Source organism: Mustela lutreola, chromosome 5, assembly GCF_030435805.1.
Source record: "Mustela lutreola isolate mMusLut2 chromosome 5, mMusLut2.pri, whole genome shotgun sequence".
Lineage (NCBI taxonomy): Eukaryota > Metazoa > Chordata > Mammalia > Carnivora > Mustelidae > Mustela > Mustela lutreola.
In genome coordinates this window covers 11,513,488-11,534,835 of record NC_081294.1, presented here as the reverse complement: position 1 = coordinate 11,534,835, position 21,348 = coordinate 11,513,488, and the positions used below count along the sequence as shown (strand labels likewise).

Sequence of the window (21,348 nt, the reverse complement as noted above, 5' to 3'; positions counted from 1 at the left end):
AAATATCTTAAAATCCAGGAAGACAGAACAAAAATTAATCCTATGTAGAGGTTGCCAGGGCAAACAACCCATTATTCTGAAAATGATAAGCAAATGGAAAGATTAAAGCACTTAGCCTGCCTTTTCTGGACACATTCTGTTTGAGAGTAACCAAATAGCTAAGGAGGGAATAATTCTAGCTCATCAAGGCAGAAGAAGACAGAATCTCACCATTCTGCAACTCCTAACGTGGCATTCTCACCCCAGGGTACTAGGCCCATCAGGTAAATGCAGACAGAGAAGCACATGATGGATGAACGGACTCCGCACGTCTGAAGCACTGGGAAGTCCTCGTATCACACAGACACAAAGAGAAGCGGAACTCGTGTGCCTCCTAACAGAACACCAGGTATGCGGAGCACACGCGCACACACACTCACACTCCAGCCTGAATTGAAATGAGGCTCTCAACAGAACACACTTAGAGAATCCAGGATGGCACAAAATGACTCCCCAGGATGCAATTACAGAAATCCAGAGGGAGAGAAATGCTACAGCCTGGGTGACTTACTTCTTCAGCTAATAGATAGTAATAAAAGAGGGGCTGGTATTTAGATTAAAAGAGGTTTCAGAAATATGTCAATACAGTCAACAGGCGGACCGTGTTTGAATCCTGATTAAAACCACATATAAAAGACAATATTGGTCAATTTGAACCAATTGAATTCAATTGGACAATTGAAATGGGAAATTTGAACACTGTTGGATTTTGTATAAGAGATACTGTTAATTTCCAGGATCTAATAATGATATTGCAGTTGTTTCAGAAAGGCAGAATTTACTGTTTAGATACATATGGAAGTATTTACAAATAAAATGATGTAACATCTAGAATTTAAAGCAGCCCAGGGAAGGTGGGCATTATGCCCAGGTGCCGATATTTACAGACACTGGATAAGGACCCAGGAGTTTGTTACCTGTTCTATTTTTGTATGTATCTTTAAAATTTCATAGTGAAAAGTTTAAAGATATCCAATACACAGACACTAGTGAACCTAGCTGAGTAAAGGAATGTGAACAGATCAGTGAGTATTTTATTTTATAATTTTATTTAAGTATCTGTCTTACTTAGACTACGGAGTATTTAATTCTGCTTTATTCTGAATGGACTGCAGAGAAAGAGAGGCAAATTATGAGGGTTCCAACTGAAATGTCCTCACAGTGGTGGGCATTTCATAAACGTAACAAGCAAGGACACATAAGGCCGGAGCTTTCAAGTCCCCTTTGAAATGGTTCAGCTGGAGGCTGAGGGAGTCACCAGCCGCTTTCCCACCCTGATCGGCTAAAAAGAAAGTCATGTGATGGAAACTCAAATGACCAGATAGAATTTTCTAAGAGTTACAATCTGTTCTCCCAGACTAAATAGTAACTCTGTCAGGACAGACATCACCTTCGGGATGGAAACAGAAACTATGAAATGTAACAGGAAATGGGGTCGGGAGGTCAGAATGCCAAAGCAAAACTCAATAAAGTGACAATGAAAAGCACACACCGCACCTATTCTTGAAGGTCTGAGTGACGACAGGTAGAGCCTCAGAAGATTGTCAAGAGTGAAAGAACGCATCACAGAAACATGGAAATGTTGCCCAATGTTTTAAGCACCTTGTAGAACATCTGGGTGATTTAGGTACACACACGACAAAGGCAACTAGAGAACCTCCTCATTTAAAGCTTCTCAGAGTCCAGACTTCCAGCCGGGCTTGAATGGGATTAAGTTTCTTTTGCAGGAAATGCTTCCTGAACGAAGTAACCAACCCTGCATACCACAAGAGCTGTTCCTGCTTTGGGTCTACTCTGCACTGGGTTCAGGCTTTATTTCTAAAAAGGCTGAATTTCCAAAGGAAGATTCTTTAAGCTATAGGCATTTCTGTCTCACCAAATCAGTCAGTCTCTGCTCAGAATCATCTGGTGTTCTGATGTCCACCCAGGCCCTATTCACAGGGGTTTCCAGCTCTCTGGGAAAACCAGAGTGCAAATCACAAATGGAAGATTTTAAGACTTTCTCTGACCAGCTGGCCCGGGGCTGATGCAATGTCACACAGGGGAAAGCTGCAGGTCGGGGGAGCCCCCGGGACGTGGAGGCAGCCAGACGCCTGGCACGTGGGGACATCTGTGGTTCTCTGACGGGACAGTCCAGACCCTGCCACCTTCAAGCAAACCCTCCCACGTCTGTGTCCCCTGTTCAGAGAGGCACCAGCACCCCAAAGGGCTGCCTATATACCTTCAGGAATGCTTCCTTTTGCTCCAGATGCTTGCTGATCATTGGAGTGACATGGTCTGTCTCCGAGTTGGGGCCCAGCTTGTCAGCTCCTCCACACCAGTCCTCTTCTCTCTTGTACTCCTGCTCCAGGCTCTCGAGGACACTGCAGACCTGTGAGCAGAGGAGTTGCAGGCTCAGAGCAGGCCGGTCAGGCACAGGTCAGCATCTCTGGCAAGTGTGGCAGGTCATATGCTGGGGACAAAGGTGCTGGCCTGGGGACCAAGACCATCGGAAGGAACCATGGGCTCTGTCTTAAGCGAGGACAAATGCAGGGGACAAAGCAGGCAGTAGACAGGCCTTTCAGAACAAAAACCAAATAAAAGCAGAATTCCTGGTCTCTCTCTGGTGTGTTTCAGCCTATGTATTTAAATGAGAGGAAAACGAAGGTCTTCTCAGCTCCTTTCCAACCTATTACTCTTTGATTCCTGAGATAAGCAGTAATTCTTCTACTTCTAGAATGCTCTTCCCTGCCTGCAGTTGAACTGACGGGCTTAGTAATGACTGCGGGGTTAATGACAGAGCTGTCCGATAAAACGCAGCTCAACATAAAAGGCTGGTCAGGAGCCCAGGGCACAGGACCTGCCTCCTCACCTGCTCTGAGGTTTTGTAGAAGGCGACAGACGCGTTCACGAGCTTGAGGCGGTCTTCCATCTTGAGCATGAGCTGCTGCCAGTGGGAGGCCACCTTCTCGGCGCAGTCCCGAATCATGTCCATGTCGTAGTGATTGGCCTGCAGCATGGCTTCTGCCTTCTGCTGCACCTGCAGGGCGCTCTGGTGTGTTTTCTAAGGAAATAGAAAGGAGAAGGGATGCTTACTTAACAGGGCTGCCATGCGTTTACTGGAAAGGAACACGGAAGGCTGCTGTGGTACCGCTCCTCCTGTTTTTATAGAAACAACTTCACTTAATACTCATTAGGACACTTCCACAAACACAGCAGACTGCTCGGCCAAAAATGAAGAAGAAGAAGAAGAAGTTGTTTTCATAGTTTTCATGCCTAACAACAATTGCATTTATATTTAAATTACCTAATGAAGATGAAATTCATTATGACATTCCAGAATGGGTCCCCATCGTGGGGTTCTCAGCTTGAGAAATAGCAGAGAAAAGCCTTAAGAGCCTAAATACTCTGAAAAAGCTGCTGAAATGTTCCAAGTTTATTCTTCCTATTGAGCTTCCTTATAACAGCAGCTGGAGGCACACAGGCACATGGAGAAAAGGTGGCCACCCTGAATGCCTTTTTCATTTTCACCTTCAACTTTAGACTTGAGTAAAAAGTTTTCAAGAACTATAGACCTTTAAAAAGAGAGAGAGAGAAACATAATTCAAAGCCAGGAAGGAGCTAAGGGTATACTCTGGAGGCTCATGCCATATTAAAATATGAAAATAACATCAGAAACCCAGTAGGAATTCCTGCTTGTGGATGTTCATTAGAAGATTCCGTGAGGGGCTGACAGGTCAGATTCTCCCAAAGAAGAATCACAGCACCAGACAGAAGAGCAGTTAGGGGGAGTACATGGGTCTCTGTGGACACAGAGTAATTTTCTTTTTCTACTTTTTTTTTTTTTTTTTTGCCACAGCAAAATTTTGCATTTTACTAGAAAGGTACTAAATGACCCCACAAAAGGTTATATGCAACATGACCAACGCTGTCCTTCACCCAGACACACTGACATGTATTAGCAACTTAATTATTAGAAATCACTAGGCATAGCGTATAGTTTTCAGAAGATGCCTAGAGTCTGGGCTTCAGGAAGAAGTGTTAATATGTGTCTGTTGGAGCTGAGTAGTTGAAAATACGTCCATCTTGAAAATAAATTAGTGGTATTTTCTGTGGCTTTTTTCTCAATGTATATAACAAGTAATCTGTAATCAAATGCTCTTTTTCCCAATACCTTGAGACTACCTACCATAATTAACTCCCCCCTCCCCAAAAACACAACAAATAATTAATTCATGTGCCGTGACAGTGAATCTGAGCGGGCCTGGACCTGGCCTGGCACTGACCCACGAAGGTGAGGACTGCTGCTTGGAACCAGGGTCGAGGAGTTCCATGGACGGTGCTGTTTATTGGTGATGTGCACAGCTCTGCTCTGTCCAGGAGCATGTGGCAAGACCCGCAAAACGTAAAGCCCCTCAGCCCAGACTCCAGCTAGGGTTCTCAGGTGCAGGTGCTCCTGGCAGCGGGGGCTCAGCAGACCAGGAGGGAGGCGGGAGGTGGGAGGCGGGAGGCGGGAGGCGGGCCGGCATCCCTACCTCGATGGCGTGCTGGAACTGCTCGTGCTCCCTCTGCAGCTGCTCTGCCTCTTGCAACGAGCTGGCTGTGATGAGTCCAGCGTTCAGCATCGACTCTCCGTTGCGGATCCAGCCCAGCACCTGAAACACGACACGGGGACCTCCAAGCATCAGCCCCCCGCAGGAGATCCCCCTGTGGGCCAGCAGGGACACGAGCCACTCGGACAAGGTGCTCAAGCTGCTCATGTCAGCTGTGAAGCACGGGCTTCCTTATGATCCCTCTGCCGACAGCCTGACGTCTTTCCACAGTATCCGATCCTGAGTGCTGCATTTTAAAATTAAATCAGTTCTCTTACAGCTTCAAATGGGTGCCGAAGAGGTGGGGAGTCCGGAGGATTGTGATTATTAGTCCACAGGTCAAAACAGATTATGATGACCTATTAGAATATCTACTACCACAGTTCCCTGAAAATGTGGTGCCTAGGTGGCTCAGTCGGTTTAGCCTCTGCCTTCCCAGGCATGATCCCAGGGTCCTGGGCTCCCTGCTCAGCGGGGAGTCTGCTCCTCCCTCTCCCTCTGCCCCTCCACTCCTGCTCATGCGTGCACCCGCACACTCGCTCTCTCTCAAGTAAATAAAATCTTTAGAAAAAACACGAAATAATTCCCTGATAACCAAGAAAAATATTTTTCATTCCTTTTTAAATAAATATGCAAAATTAGCAAACTGCTTAATAAGGGAACTGTTTTATTTCACCAACATACTTTCCAATTTAGTGCCAGTGCTAAACGGCCCGCTAACTGAAGAACAGATTCCCCGGAGCTCCGAGGCTCAGGGTCGCCCCCTGGGATTCTCAGCATCACACACCAACAAGAGCAACCCAACTGTGGCAACCACAGGACTGTGGAAGGTCACCACGGGTAGTTATTTGTGGCACAGACCGTTGCTTACCTACCCAATACCTACTTCTCCTCATCTTCTGTCTCAGAAAGCCCTGACTCTGGGGGGTGGGGAGCGGAGGTTAAAATAAAGCCACTTCACTGCCCCGCCACCATTGCTCCGTTACAGTCAGGACTCTCTCTCCAGCTACTGAGACCAGCACCGTGTGAACACCCTTCTTCTCTGAGGCAAATGCTGCTTCCTCCCCATTATGTCTTATCCCTCCTGCTGCCTGGAAAGTGCCGGGGAGCCAGGGCTACAGCAGCCACCTGACAGCTTGTCGCCCATGTATCTACCTGACCTGTCCTGTGCCACGCAGACGCCAGTCAGTAATTTCTGAGCACCACTTTTAGACTGTTATAGGCGAATGCAATTCCTCGTGAATAGTTTATGCCTTTGTTTCTCAGACACACTGTTTTGTTTTTAGCAAGAAGGAACGTTTTATTAACTGGTCTTTAAGAGGCAGATCACGATACCTCATCTCACCACATGGGAGACCAGCAAATGCTCCTTAAAGCTCTCCAGTGTGAGAGTGTATCTGCCGGAGTGTGGGTGCCGCCCACTTAGGGCCCACACCTGCTCACACTCCAGAGGCCCCTTCTCCCCCTGCTCAACCTAACACACGCTTTTCTGTGTCTCCACCGGAATCCCAGAAAGCCCTGCTTTCCCTGTATCACGGCGGTAGGAGTGGTTTCTCTGATCATGAGATAAAATGTCACATACACGAGGAGTGTGCACAGGAATCCCATCGGCCAGGAGCCAGGAGCAGCCCCTTGCTGACGTTCCATTTTCATCTGGCCATGCTCTCTGAGATAGGACAGTGGAGCAGGCTGCCCACAGGAGACAACCCCAGCCCTCTCTGGCCTGTGACCCCATGCAGACTGAAAACAGCCGATCTGGCAGAACAATCCTACAGTTATTTAGCCTGAGAAGCAACGTGCTCAGTTTCAACAAGAGACCACCAAAGACAAAACAAACTAAGCAGACGTTCCCTTCCGGTGATCCACCTGCTGGGCGGGGAAGGTCTCCCACTGCAGAGGAAGCACATGGCGGTCCAGGCACTGGCTCTGTCCTTGCCATATGGAGATTCACACCATGCTTCCAACAGCTGTGCTCTGTGTCCCAGGTGGCCAGGAGGTCCCTCCCCGGAGGGCTAGTAGCGTGGGGTCCCTCGAGGCCGGCAGCTGGCTTACCTGCTTCACTTCGGCCTGCAGATGGCGAAGCTGCACGCACTGCTCCAGGTGCTTCCGATGCTGTTCCGCCGCCACATCCAGCTCCTGCTGCTTCTCGTGGAGGAACTCCAGCAAGTCCTGGACCCGAGTTGCCATGTCCACGTCTCTATCGCAAAGCAGCTCCACGCCTGCGGACAATGAAGGGAGAGCCCAGAGGTTGATGGGCACATCTGCCGCTCTTCAGCCGCACAACACACACCGCACTTTTGTGAAGATGATCTGCCCCACCCGGAACAGGCCTGTTACCTAGAATGCCAAGTGCAAGGAAGGCGGAGTGGGCAGAGGAGTGTTTACATGTGCATGCCAGGGGGTCTGTAAGAATGTATCTGATGTGTTCCAAAGCAAAATGGAATGTAGAGCTAATCAAACCAAACCCATTTCCCATCAATCTGTTTCTGCAGTGGTAACTGGGCACTCGAGCCCCTTGGCTTGACCAGTGAGCGAATTTGGGCTTGTTTTTGCTGCACCTCCACTGGCACCCAGCTTACTCTTCAGGAAGCATTTAATCGGATTTGTGTAAAATGAGGAACGGAGCAGCAGGTTGCTGCTAAGTTTCAAGCACTAGGGACATCTCTCTACATTTCTGAGCCTAGAGTGACATCTGCTGGTAACACATCAGCTAAGACAGGAAAGGAAGGATGTGACCATCTTGAGATTCCCATTTCACTTGTGGATGTACAACCGGAGTTCACGCTCCCTGAGATGACAGGCAAGAGTAACAAGGGTAAGGACACTAATCGTAATGTTACACGTGATCACAGGACGTGGAAATAAAACGGCAAACTGTTCCTTCTGAAGAGCCGGTACCCAGAATATCTACATCACGGTGGCTCACTAAACTTTGCGGCCGGCACACTAACAGGTTGAGTTCCTGTATGACATGATAACACCGCAACTGACAGCATGACAGTATGCACAGCATGCACTCCTTACCGGAGGCCTGAACTTCATTGACATACTGCAGAAGGTCCTGCCCTTGGTGGATGACATCGAAGGTCAAGTTGTTCATGGTCAGAGCTTTGTCTGCATGGTGCTGGAGGCGCTGTTCTGCTATCGTGAGATCTTCCGTGTCAAAGTCGTTCATTTGCTGAGAAAGCTCATCGTTCCAAGACTCAAGGTCTGAGATGATCTGACAAAGGAGAGTACCTTCTTAGGATCAAGACTTAGAAAATAAGTATTTGCCGCAGCATCTCACTGTGCCAAGCAAGGAAGGAAGGGACTAATGTGACCATGTCCAAAGGACATGGAAGCCAGCTATAGGGGCTCCCACAAGCCACAGATGGGGCAGTTAAATTTAAAAAAAAAAAATCTATCATGAGTGAATAAAATTTTAAAAATCTATAAAAACACATTAATTCCTAATGATTTTTTTTTTTAAAAGAAGAAGGGTAAAAAGCTTAAAATTAAATGAAAAACTCCTCTGATTAGAAGTTGTCTGCAAACCAACCTTTATCTAGAACCTGGTAAAAGAGATAATTATTTAAACCTTTGATAACAATGAAGGAAGGTTTCCATTTATAGATAGATCTAGTTATTAAATGTAGAAACAATAAAATTATAAAGTTCTTTTCTAATCCTGTATTGAAATCCTAGTGAAGTAACGCTTCGGACCAGGACCATCAATGTGCAGTCAACTACAATGGAAGGGATGGAGGGACTTCACGGGAGGGTCAGGCCGCCAGCCCTTAACCCCACAGACCAACATGAGCTCCCTAAAGAAGTGGGACCAGATAGGACCAGCCACCTAAGAAGTGAAGCCGTGGCCCCTGGGAGCATCTGGCACAGAAATGAAATGCGAATCTTAACCACGTCTTTACACTGAACTTTCAAGTTTATAGGAAATACCAGGAAAAGAAAAAACAGAAGAAAATCACTAAGTGAACGTAGAACATGGGACCTAATTTCTTCTGCTAACGCAGTCATTCCAACAAGTCACAGCAGGAAATAAAAGAAGGGTGGATGGAGAGATGATTCTGGATGGAAAGACTATCAGCCACACAAGCGATGCCCACACCTCCCCGCCCCCAGGCAGCTGCGGAGGTCTAAGCAGGGGCTGGGTGTTAGTTAGCGATCAAGGACTCTGATTGGTGAGGGGTGGTAGACTGTGGTTATGGGGGAAAAGGCCTTACTTTGTAGAGATATTTACGAAAGTCGGTAAGCTGGCAAAACTTGGCTCTAGGACGCTACCGCACAACAGTAATAAGAGTGGGGATGTTTGCAGCAAGAAGACACAATCCTGCCCCATCTGGGAGACAGGCATGTGGACGTTCGCTGCATCACCCTTGCTACTTGGGAGTCGGTTTGAAAACTTTCGTAATCTACTTTTTAAAATTAAGGCTAAAAATTATGAAACCCAGAAAGAAGGAAAAAATCTCTTGTGAAAGAATACTATATTACCTCTACCTCAGTGGAATAACCTTTCCCATGAGTCCCGATTTCCTTATCCAGATGAGCAGTGACTACCTGAGTGTAAAAATCTGACAACGTGAGAGAGGTCACATTGAACCTAGCTAGGAGATGGGAAGTAATAAAAACTGCAAGCTTCCCCAGACTCCTAGAGCAAAAATCTTCTGGATTTATTCAGTCATTAGTAGGGTCTGCATATAGTATGTGTATTCACATTAATTTATTAAATTGGGCTAATTTATAAGATTAATAAATTTTAAAAATATTAAATTATGCATAAGCCAAAGTCACTGAGGGAAAATATTTTTTAAAAGGAAAGAGTCAGGGCACCTGGGTGGCTCAGTGGGTTAAAGCCTCTGCCTTCGGCTCAGGTCATGATCCCAGGGTCGCGGGATCGAGCCCCACATCTGGCTCTCTGCTCCGCAGGGAGCCTGCTTCCTCCTCTCTCTCTGCCTACCTGCCATCTCTCTCTGTCAAATAAATAAATAAAATCTTTTAAAAAAAATTAAAAAAAAAAAAGGAAAGAGTTTAATCTTCATCTCTACCCTAAGGGGAATTTTCTTTCTTAAGGTCCCTTTTCTGACACTGAGGTAGGAGAGGGTTAGGTGTGGCTGAGACAGACTCAGCAATATGTCTCATGGAAAATGCATCAGGCTCAGACAACACTCAAGAGCAGATAACAAACAAGGATGAATGTTCTAGAACCAGCAGGATTCAAAACTACTCACTGAGCTTAAAGAAACCCTGGCAATGGCCGTGATCAAAGGATCATCAGGCAAAAATCCCACCCAAAGTTTATCATTATAGCTTCTTAACCATACAAGAGAAGACAGGAAATCGGTGGCAAAAACAAAGCTCAAGAAAGTGGAAGTCATTTTTGAACACAAATTCTTTGGAGAAGTAACTTTGTTTTTAATTGGATCCCAAATGTTTATGAATTCTACAAGTTCCTCTTCGTCAATGTACATATAACTGTGCTCCATAGTGACTGTCACAGAATGTTAGTCAGATTTTGTTGTTCTCAGACCAACAGAGCAGACTTTATCTGGAACATCAGCAGTCTGAGACTACAGTATTCCTAAGCCATAGAAAACCTAAATCCACTTTTGAGAGATGGCAAGACTATGAGATAAAAGAGATATCAGGGATTTTTTTAAAAATTGGCCAAGGAACAGTAAGTTTCTTCCACAAAGATAACTCCATGCCTCCTACGGGCAGTAGGATGGAGCATTTTCCCAGATAAGGGACAAAATCCCAGGCGAAGCCTCAATTGTTCGGGTTTTCCTGTTTCAGGATTATTCCAGAGAAAAGAGATTCTTGGGATAAAACATTCTAAAAGCTTTTAAAGTACATTTTAGCTGGCCTGTGACTGAACTGCAGGTTTAATGTCCTCACCTCAGGGAAGCACTAGCCCCTGGCCTGACATACTGGCTTTCTTACGGCCCCTTGGAATTTTGTGGCTTTGGGGTGGGGAAAACTGTGTTTCTGGTTCCTGAGCTACATTTTAAAATACTGCTTTGTTGAAAATGGAAAGACAATTAGAATCTTTTTTTTCCTCTAAAGATGCAGCAATGCAAATGAAGGAAAAGAGGAAAAGAGGAAAAGAGGCAAGCTGGCTCCTCTGTTCATACGGTCTGCAACCTAGAACTGGCACACGGCACCAGCCATGGGCAGGCCCTTCATGAGCTCCGCACAGGGGTCCGTTTCTCTACACGGCTTCATGTGGCTGCAAAGGCCATGACACTGAGAACAGATTTTACCAGACAACGTGCCTGGGATTTAAGTCTTTTCTTGTCATGAACCAATGATGACAATGAAAATAGCCAAGAAGGCTTTTCTTTAATGAAAACACTGATGAAGTTTAGACAGATGGTTGACCAGACTCCCAAGAGGCCCTGCACCAGACCTGGCCCAGTTCCTGTACAGCACATCAAGACCCCCACTCAGAACTGGGCCTACAGACAGGCCTGAGAGAAGCAGGCGAGGCCCACTCCTGGCAAAGGGTCCTCCCCTGAGCGGAGAGAAGTGAAGCGGTCTGCACACGGCCCAGCCATCACCCCTCTGCTTTCAGCGGCACTGAGGGTCTGGGTCTGCACGCCCTCGAGGCACTAGCATGGGGCAGGCAGACCCGACAGACTCTGCTGGGCAGTCACAGGACCAGTGGGCAGGCTGCAGGTACCTGGACAGGGACTTGCTCTCCGAGCTGACGGGCACAAGGAAAGAGGCCTCCCCGAGGCTGGAGTGAGTTTTGGTTCATCACGTCCCACAGACAGATGTGGCGCCATCCAATTATACTTACTTCTGCTTGTACTTCATCAAGTTCAAAAATAAGACCTTCTCTGACACAGAATTAAGAACCGCCCTTTTGTCGAAGAAAAAGAAAAGAAACCTCACATATAAGGTGTAATATTTAGATAATAAGAATGAAAGATCATGTGAACACACTTCTGTGAAGAAACTGGCCTTCAGACTGCCAAAACTGCCATCGGCACAGGCGAGGCCTGTTCTCACTGTCTGGGAGGAGGCCGGGCCGGGGCAGCAGGAAGGAGAAGTGAGAGCCCGGAGCGCAGGTGGGAGCCTGAGCTGCACAGACCGGGAGGGTGGCGTAGGACCCCGAGCGACTTGGAGGCAGCTGGGCTTCCCTCCCCATGGGCTCTGCTCTTCCCTCCCCTGCCCTGCAGTGCGGCCTCCAGCAGGGGCCGATAGTTCCCAGGGCCAGGTGCGCTCCCCCCTCCCTCCCTCCCTCCTTCCGTCTGTCCGTCCGTCCTCCCCCTTGCAGGAGGAAGGAGAGGAGCAGGTGCGGCAGCCGTGCCGCAGAGCAGCGCACACTCACGTCGATGGCGTCCCTCTCGAAGATGCGCAGCTGCAGGAAGAGCTCTAGCTTGATCTTGCGCTCCTGGAAGAGCTCTTCCATCTGCGCTTGCGCCTCGTCCAGCTGCTGCAGCACCGTCTCGATGTGGCTGATGGAGCTGTTGTGGGGGGTCTTGTTGCTGGAGATGGCCGAGTCCCTGCGGAAGGGCAGAAGGGGCCGGGACAGGCATGAGAAAGTCTCCCATTGTCAGACGCCAGATCCGGCCGCGCGGACCTCGGAGGGGGAAGAAGGCTGGCAGGAAGCCGGCCGCTGGCCTCCGAAAATGGAATCGGCAGCCCCTCCCGCCACACAAGGCTGGGCTTCCTCCCGCAAGCAAGCTGCCAGGTTGGAGGCCACACCGGAGGAACCCCTCCGCAACCCCCCACCCCCGTCGCTCTCAAAGGAAGTCTCTGGCGGAAAGTAACTTCAGGGAGGCTCCACGGTAGCCGCTCCTCTCCTTAGGCAGAGAGAACAGAATAGACGCTCCCCGTCTGCTGCACGTGGTGGGGTTGGAGCGGCACCAAGGGGTTCAACTCCAATGCAATCAATTGAGCCCCAAACAAGTCACTTTCGCCCAGCTGCTGGCAAAGTGAGCATCCTGTGAAGTTCTCAGTCACGATTCAAACACCGTCCTGAGTGAGCCACTAACACGACTCTGCTCCGGGCCCACTTCCCGCTCGGAGGAGCACCTCAGGACAGGTCCGCCCCTCCCCAAAGTCCTGGTCTCCCTGAGCCCCAACTCTGAGGACAAGGACCCCCATTATCCTCTAGGGAGGAATGTGGGACACAGTCCTCGGAGATTTAAATCAATCTGGTCTGTGAAGAAATTTCAATAATCATTAGGTAAGTGTGAAGAGGAAATACTACTAAAAGCAGAGCGCTGGGAAAGCGTCTCAGTCTGCTGCCATGAGAGAAACCCTCGAGTCAGAAAGACGGTGGGAGAGAAAAGCAGAGAAGAGAAAGAAAGGGCTGTTGCTCTCCTCTGCGTGCAGAGGGAGTGCCTGTTCTCCACCGCGCCGGGCGGGCGGGGGGGTCACGGCTCATTGTTCAGGGAAGGGGAAATCTCTGGCCCGATTTCAAAGCGCCCGCGCCCGGCAGGAGGATGGGGACAAGGCGGCCCACCTCAGCTGCTGGATGAGGTCCTCCCCTTCCTTGATCACGTTGACGGTCACTTGCAGGGTCGTCTGCTGCTGCTGGCCAAAGCGCTTGATGAGGTCCTGCACGGCCTCCACCGACTCGGCGTACACGTCATCCAGCAGCTCCTTCTGCAGCTCCTCTAGCCATGTCCACAGCTGCGGAGGGCAGAGCGCGGTGAGGCCGGGCCACGGCCCCCGCCCCGGCTGCGCCCCCTGCCCCCCGAAGGCCTGGCGCCTGGCGCGGATGCCAAGCGACGGGGCTGAGGGAGCGGGTAGCAACCCGCTCCCAGGGAGGGGAGGGCGGCGGGAAAGGGAGCGCCCCGAGCGGGCCCGGGGAGCCCAGCACACTGGGCAGTTTGCAACCACCGCCTGGTGAAAATAAACAGGCAGAGAGCCCGAGGGGACTGTCACAAAAGAGAAGAGGAAAGGGAAGGGAAGTCACTCTTTCCGATTCTTCTTAGGCTCAATCCCAGCGTAAGAGAAGGAAGAAAAGACCCCCTCCGCCAACCGAAACATCTGCTAAGCATAACGCATTCCTTTACACATCCTCTGACTCTCGCTTAGCAGATGGACAGTTTTATTTTATTTTTAGCAGGGGCACTACAACCCATTATTAATTATTAAACCACTGCTCAGATGGGGCCACTTTACAGGGCTCAGAGAAGGAGGCAGCGTGCCGTGTGCGGAATAAATTCACCACCAGGCCTGGCGGAGACTGCAAGGTGGCCCCGCTCAGTAACGTCGCCTCGGGCCACGGCCAACCCGGCCACGGCGCAGTCCTTTTTGGGGAAGGAGTGTGCCTCTCGAAAACACATCAGACCTCACTGGTACGAACACTCAGGATATGTCTGGGGACGCGGAGGGGCAAAGACAACTTGGAAGGGCAGTGGCAAGAACCAAGAAGGATCTCGGGTGCCGCGGGAGCCGAGCACTTCGCCCAGCTTCCCGCAAGCCCACTACCTCCCTCCACCTCCGGGGGGAGCCACTGAGCAAACTGGGAAAGATGGCTGATTGCACCGGGCAGGCAGGCCCTGGTGGCTTGGAGGAGAAACAGCTTCCTGCTTCCTCAGGGATGTAAGATTCACCCCCTTCCCCGCATCTTCCACGTGTCCCTTACAGACTGCACGTCCACCCCTGACGCTGACCAGCCTCGGTGGCCCAAATGGCAACACCGTGCTTGCCAAAATACACACTGTGTGGGGTCTTCTGAGTTCATCTTCTTTTGAAAATTGCTTTCCTGAGGTAAAGAAATGACACTCAAGAAACTGCAGGAATTTCCAGGATATAATTTGCAAAGTTTTAGAACATGGACGCACCCACCAAAATACCCCTGCTGTCCACAGCGAACAGCTCCATCGCCCCAAAAAGTCTTCCTGCACCCTCTAATCCTGTGTCTCTCTCTGCCCTGCCCTGCTGGGCAATCACCTTCACTATAGATTAGCTTGCATTTTCTTAAAAAGTATACAAATGGAATCATACCCTAGGAACTCTATTTTTGGTCTGGTTTCTTTCCTTCAACACTTGTTGACATCGCCCATAGTACAGTGTGTATCAACAGCCCACACCTTTCTTACTGTGGGACAGTGTCCCAGTCTCTGTGTGTGACACAGGGTAGCCGCTCACCTGGTAAGGACATCGAAGTTGTTTCCATTTTTGGCCATTACAAATATAATTCCTTTGAATACCTGTTCACAGTCTCTGTATAAACTATGTTTTCCCTTTTTAAACAGTAAATAAATAGGTGTACAGTGGCTACATTGTATGACAGGTGTATGTTTAAATTTTTAACAAACTGCCAAACTTCCCACATGCCCGTACCATGGCACATTTCTGACAGCAGCCTTTGAAAGTTCCAATGCCTGTGCATCCTCACCAATATCTGAGGTCAGTCTTTAACTTCAGTTGTTCTAGAGAATGCCATCTCCTTGTGGTTTTAATGAGCAATTTCCTACTTGCTAACGATGGCAAACCCAAGCTAACCCTCTAAGAATTCTTTTGTTGTTAAAGGTAGATTTAGTTATGTCAGTATTTTAAATACAGCAGGTCAATTTAAAAATAAGGGAAGTGATAGCAAAGGACTTATTGTTCAGTCAAGCTACCTGTGACCCGAGGAGTTCATTTTACTAAAAATGTTAAATAAAACATCTGTTAACTTTTTACTATCCACACATTTTTGTGTATAAGTTAGCAAACTTATTCCAGAATTTTGATTTAAAGGGGTTTTAGAGGTAGGCTTGTTCACCTCTTTGATCTTATAGATTAAGGAAAAGCAGCCCAAGTGCTGAAGTCACCCACCCGACACGGGCAAAACCAAGTGCTGGGGCCGAGCTACTGGCAAAGAACCCTCCAGTTGCCATCACACTTGGCACTAATACTGTCCATCGACACCAAAAGTACCATTTGTAGAGTCACCATATAAATACGGACAAATGCCCTGCACCCTCAATAAAGATCCATTATTAAGAACATACTCTTTTGGGTTTGTTGTTGTTTGCTGTCCTCTGAACCTTGTGAACATGGTTGCTGCCTTTGTAAATACCAGGAAGGATGGCAGCATCATGGCCAGGGGGACCCTCCCGGTCTGTTCTGGTACTTCCTAGGAAAACCTTCCGAGTCTACAGGCGACACTGTGCAGCAGGGGTATGGGGGATTCAGATGCTCTAACACAGCACTGCCTCTGTGACCTCAGAGATCCTCGACTTTCCCTGAGACTCGGCTCGCTACAGCAGGGACCCTCAGACCAACACTGGCCTCGGCAAGTCACTCCGAGGGCGGGAGACAGACGCTGCGGGAGCACACCGGCGCATCAGAGGTGCCCACAACAGACTTAACTCCTTAAGCATGGTGACCCACTCCAATCAACTCAAAAACCAACATTCGCTAAAACAAACCAAGAATGTGCCAGCGAGCAGTAACAGTTTTACCAACACATTTTATCGAGTCAAAATATTTATCCCAAAACATCCAGGGTCCGTTATCCAATAGGCAGGCTTTTCCAGCTGCAATGGTTTCACCAACTTCCTGGTAACCTGCCTCCCACGTGCTGCCCACAGAGAAGACCCCCTCAGCCACATCGGGGGGCGCTATAGCCCTCCCCACCCTCGCCTTCCTGTCCAGAGACAAACACTATGGGAGGTGGACCTCAATTATGCTCAATTATGCTGATTCCAGTGTAAAAGAAAATTAAAAACAAATAAACACTTCAAGTCCCTTTCTTTCCAAATCTCACTGTCATCTTCCGCCCTCTTCACAGGCTGCACCAGAGCTGCTCCTACCTCGTCACTGTGACAGAACCCAGGGAAAGGAGGGTCCCCGGAGCACAGCTGCCTGGGAACTGGTCCTGGCTCACGGGTGAACCACGGTGCACACGTGAGGAATGGACAGAGGCGCCACACGTCACACAGCTGGGTCTCTAGACTCAGGGGAGCTGAACGCACAAGCAAATGCACAGCCAGGAAGGGCGGCTCTCTTTCACGGTCACTCAGCAGAAGCTGCGCTGAGGAGAAGCAGCGTCAGGGTGCCAAGCCCACCCCACAGGTCGACCCCGCATCACGGAAGGGGGTATGGGGCTTCTCAGAGAACCAGCTGGTCCACGGAGCACTGGAGCCAGTGGGGGCCTCTGTTTTGACTTACACCACACACATGATAGCCGGGTCATCGGAACACCAAGACAGACGAGTATCTCTTCTCTCAAATTTATGGAGAAAACAGAGAGACAATCGAAGACCGCTAGAAAAACACTACGATATCAACTCAACAGAACAGCACGAATGCAGACAGCTGGTAGAGACGGTGCCGCACAGGACCCACCTGGTCCCTCCAGGGGCACACACAGCATGTAGGCGGCCCAACCCTCCTCGCTGCCCCTGATCCCACAGCTGGGGCAGGCCTCTGGCTCATCAGCTTGCCAGGCCCCTCCCGGAGCCCTGGCCCAGCACCCTTCCTGCCCCAGGTGCCCTAGATGCCACGTGGACCCAAGAGGGCTCTGCGTCCCTTCCTGATGCTTGCTTGGCGGCCTCTCCCCAGACGCAGCTGTGAGCCCTAACTCACAACCCAGCCTGTGGGACAGGATGGGGCATGGGGTACAAAATCCCGCTTCTCCAGCAAATCTGACCTAAAACACATCACTTAGATTACGAAACCGTATTAACGAGCCTTTCTCCTCTACACTGCAGGGAGGAGGAGACCAAAACCCACAGCTGGAAGTGCCCCGAGGCCCAGGCACAAGTGCTCCTACAGAACTCCACCGCGCAGCCCACGGGTTTCCGGTTTATCACCTCTCCTAAGAGGTGATCTGGAGTAACAATGAAGAGTGTGGGCTCTGAATCTAGACTGCCTGACACCCCATCCTGACTTAACATCCCAGGCCGCAGCCTTGGGCCGGTTACTGGGCCGGTCTCCATCTCGGGCTTCTCATCTCGCACGAGCCTGGCAGCAATGCCTCCCTCAGGGAGCCGCGGCCCGGAGGAAAGGGGACGGCACACCAAGCAGAGTGAAGAAACAAGTAGATGTGAGCCGCGAGCGCAAGTTCTGTTCTTGCGAGAAAAACACATCTAAGAAAAAAACACAAAGTTTTAAGTCTTTTTTCTCTAGATATTTTTCAAAACATATCCAGGTTCCTACCTATTGTTCAAAATACGTCACTGAGTCTGGTAGACTCAACACCATCCCACGTTTAAGTCTTTTTACACCTAAAAAGAGTCGGAGGAAAAGGTGCTAGAGTGAGTATGCCAGAGTCCGCAGAATCACTTCCCTTGGGTTGCAGGGGAAACGCCATGCGGACCTGCGGGTCACACCTCTTCTTTCCTCGACATCCCGGACACTGGACACGCATCCACAGAGGAGCATGCGGGGGGCCCGGCCCACTGTGGAAGTGCGCAAGGGCCGCGGCTATGGAGGAAACCACAGAAATGGACCTTGGGCTCTGGCAGTGGAAAAGGGAACAGTAAATGAGGTACAAGGCGCAAGGTTATATTTAAATCCATAATGTCAAAATGCCTCCCAATCCTTTGCCCCTTTAGAATTTTTCTCCCCTGCTTCTACAGAAAATATTCTCATTCAATTTGGAGAAAAAAGGATTCTCAGATAAATGTCATTTCTAACGTTGGGGATGAGCTGCTATATACCATAACCCAGTGTGATTCATATAAAGTCTATTTTTAAGCTTTTACATTAGTATATGATGCCTAAAATAACCTCTGAATACAAGAATGAGAAAAGAGTCTCGAGGAACCTGTGGAATTTCTACCATAAATCTCCTAAGCATGAAAAAACCCTGCACTTCTGTGCAAGCTGTGAATTTCCAATAAAGAGCTACATCTTTGCAGATAGCAGGAGAGTAGCTGCTTTCCACCCAGGTTCTCAGCAGCGTGGATTTTATTGAGAACTGGGGCCCACAGCCAGTCAGGCAATGCTGCCCCCTTGAGGTTTCCCGAGTGGTCACCAGCAACATTCCAAGGATGAGAACTTGAACGCAGCCCACAACTGGGCTGCAGTTGTCTACAGACCTGGTTCATGGACCAGGATCCATCCACAAAGAAGGCTGAGCTAGGGAGACACAGGAGATTCTGCGGAGAGAACTCCTGGGGCAAAGATGTGTGAGTCCTGGTCCTGGATCCAGTGCCATCGTGCCGGGCTGGCCCGATCCAGGTACACGTTCCCCCACCGGCTCTCACCTCTGTGCTGGGTGAAGCCTAAAGGAGGTGAAGGCAACTCTGCTGGGAGCAATCTCCTGGAAAAGCCCCGTCCTCATTAATCGGATGGGAGACTTTGCCAGAGAGATCTCTCAGAAGAACCCACTGGCCTGGGGGAATGAACCCCAGGAAGTACTGAGCCTCTGGTCCTATAGCTCCCAGTCCTATTCTGTAGGTGGCAGGATCTGAGACCTGAGGTTTGGGGATTGGTTCAGCTGCAACCCCTTTCAGATGCAAAATCTGAATGCAGCCTACCGGCCACCCCATCTGGAGGCGGAGTCCAACAGGTCAGATGTGGGCCCTTATTTGCACGTGGCCTTGTGAAAATCCTGGGGACTCTCCAGCCTCAGATTTCTCATCAGAAATGGGATCATTTTACCACATGCCCTCCCCTAACTGGCAAAGCCGAATCTGAAAATCAGATGGAAGTGACCACAGGCCTGTGAAAGTGATCAGACACTCCAAGCACTTGGAAAACAGAAACAACCACCTATGGCTGTCTGCTTCCCCACCTTTGCTTGTGACAAAGACAATCATCTGGGTGCCAGTGGGGCTGGGTGAGCTGAAAGCCCAGCACAGGAAGCACAGAAGCCTCGGTCTGAGCAGGAGCTTCGAGCCAGGAGCAGGAGTAGGTAGTTTCAGGACTTCAGACGGCACCCGGTGTGCACGTAAATCATGATGAGGTTTCAAGTCCAAGCAGCGGGGTTCAGAGGGGAGTTGTTCCTGCACGTGCGGCACATTCTTTAGCCTGAAATGGTGCACGCTTTTGGTGCCCTGATCAAGGAGGAATAGGGCCTGGGGAAGTACCTCGTTATTCCGGGGTGGGTGAGAAAAGATGCCTTGATATGACGAAAGGAAGTCTCTGAAGGACGTACTGGGCGGGGCCACAATTCAGTAAGTGTCATGAAGTAACAGCCACGCAAGTATGTGTAAGAGGGGACAGAAGGAGAAGCAGGAGCATGTCAGAGCAGCCCCCATCGAGAGGGCATGCCACGTGGGCGCGGCAGCACCGGAGGGCGGAAGCCGCAGACACCGGATCAAGGACAAGGTGAGGCCCAGGAGATGTGGCTGGAGAGAGGGCCCACACAGAGACCACGGTCAGAGCAGGAACCTCAACGACCCAGATATTTACATGAAGTCAACTTGGTGAAAGAGATTTTGAGATGAGGGATTTTCTTTTTTCATTTTATGTCCCGACATCACCAAAACATAAAACACTCTTCCTGATGTGTCCAATTTGGGAAGAGCTCCTCCTCACCCCCACGTCATTCTGAGAGCAACCACTTTCCCCTCTGAAAGTCTACAGTTAGTCAAAGTGTAATTCCTCCTTCAGTTGTCAAGTGCCTGGTGATAGAGAGCACTGACCTAGTCCGTCCCCCCTACCCCACGGGCAACACTTCAGTCCTTGGACTCCGCCAGCGCGGCAGGATCTGAAACTCCTTCCACACCAGCTCACTCTCCTCTGAACAATGCCCCCGGCCCCCCGCCTCGTGAAGTGGGGACTGGAGAGCAAAGGTGACCTCACATGAAATCCAACCAGCAGTGCACAATGAGATGACTGCCCCCCACATTGGGAATTTTTTTCAGTGCTTTTTTTTTAAAAGATTTTATTTATTTATTTGTCAGGGAGAGAGAGGGAGAGCGAGCGAGCACAGGCAGACAGAATGGCAGGCAGAGACAGAGGAGGAAGCAGGTTCCCCGCCGAGCAAGGAGCCCGATGTGGGAATCGATCCCAGGACGCTGGGATCATGACCTGAGCCGAAGGCAGCTGCTTAACCAACTGAGCCACCCAGGCGTCCCTTTTCAGTGCTTTTGCTCATTACAGCCATGGGGCACAACACCACTGCGCACTCTGTTCATGAACATGTGTAGGGTCGTTGTTTTAACAAATGCTATGCCCCGCCTACATGACCCTTACTCTATAACCTGTCTAGATGTGTGTTTATGATTCAAAAGACTCATAGTAAAACCCATGAATGACATTGCTGTGATGGACTTTGACTTATTCCTGCTGACATGTTTTGGGATCCTACATATTTTACAGACCGGGCTAGGCTTTGATCAGCATGCCTTCTGTGCCAATCCACCCACTCACAGGCTTTCTGCATGGGGACAGAGGCATACAGGGGAGACATTGCTCCCCAGCTTCGCCGAAGCCACTCACTGACACCCCCCATGATTATGGTCTCACTGGCAAGGCTTTTAAGGTAGTCACAGTTATTTCTGCTGCACCAAGTCTGCCCTTGCTTTGTGGCCATTTTGCCTATTTTCAAGATATATAGCTCTCCACACAACAAAGGCAAGCTTTCAGGGTGCCTAAGTTCCAATGAAGTGGCACTGGGACATAGAAGTTCTGAATACATTAGTGGAGTCCGTTCAAAGACAGGAAGTGCACAGGTCGCTCGCCTACAGAAGGTGACAACCAGGGGTGACACCCACACATCCACCAGGTCTCAGGTCCAACTAGGACATCTGATCTACCATCTCCCATGGCCACCACTATCAGCAAGTCTGATCCAACCGCAGGTCTGAACTGGAAATCACTTCCTTAACTCACAAAC

At 49.6% G+C, this 21,348-nt stretch overlaps 1 protein-coding gene across 4 annotated transcripts in view; it reads right to left on the bottom strand.

Moving 5' to 3' along the window:
- TRIO (trio Rho guanine nucleotide exchange factor) overlaps positions 1 to 21,348 on the bottom strand; it is a 336,828-nt gene that overhangs the window by 123,306 nt on the left and 192,174 nt on the right. For all 4 annotated transcript variants that reach the window (XM_059173670.1, XM_059173672.1, XM_059173671.1 and 1 more), the window contains exons 12-18: positions 13,081 to 13,250; positions 11,941 to 12,115; positions 7,635 to 7,830; positions 6,663 to 6,829; positions 4,554 to 4,673; positions 2,891 to 3,082; positions 2,261 to 2,410 (exon numbers count right to left, since the gene is read on the bottom strand). In XM_059173670.1, the coding sequence (XP_059029653.1) occupies positions 2,261 to 2,410; positions 2,891 to 3,082; positions 4,554 to 4,673; positions 6,663 to 6,829; positions 7,635 to 7,830; positions 11,941 to 12,115; positions 13,081 to 13,250 (1,170 nt within the window). The remainder of the gene's footprint in view (positions 1 to 2,260; positions 2,411 to 2,890; positions 3,083 to 4,553; positions 4,674 to 6,662; positions 6,830 to 7,634; positions 7,831 to 11,940; positions 12,116 to 13,080; positions 13,251 to 21,348) is intronic.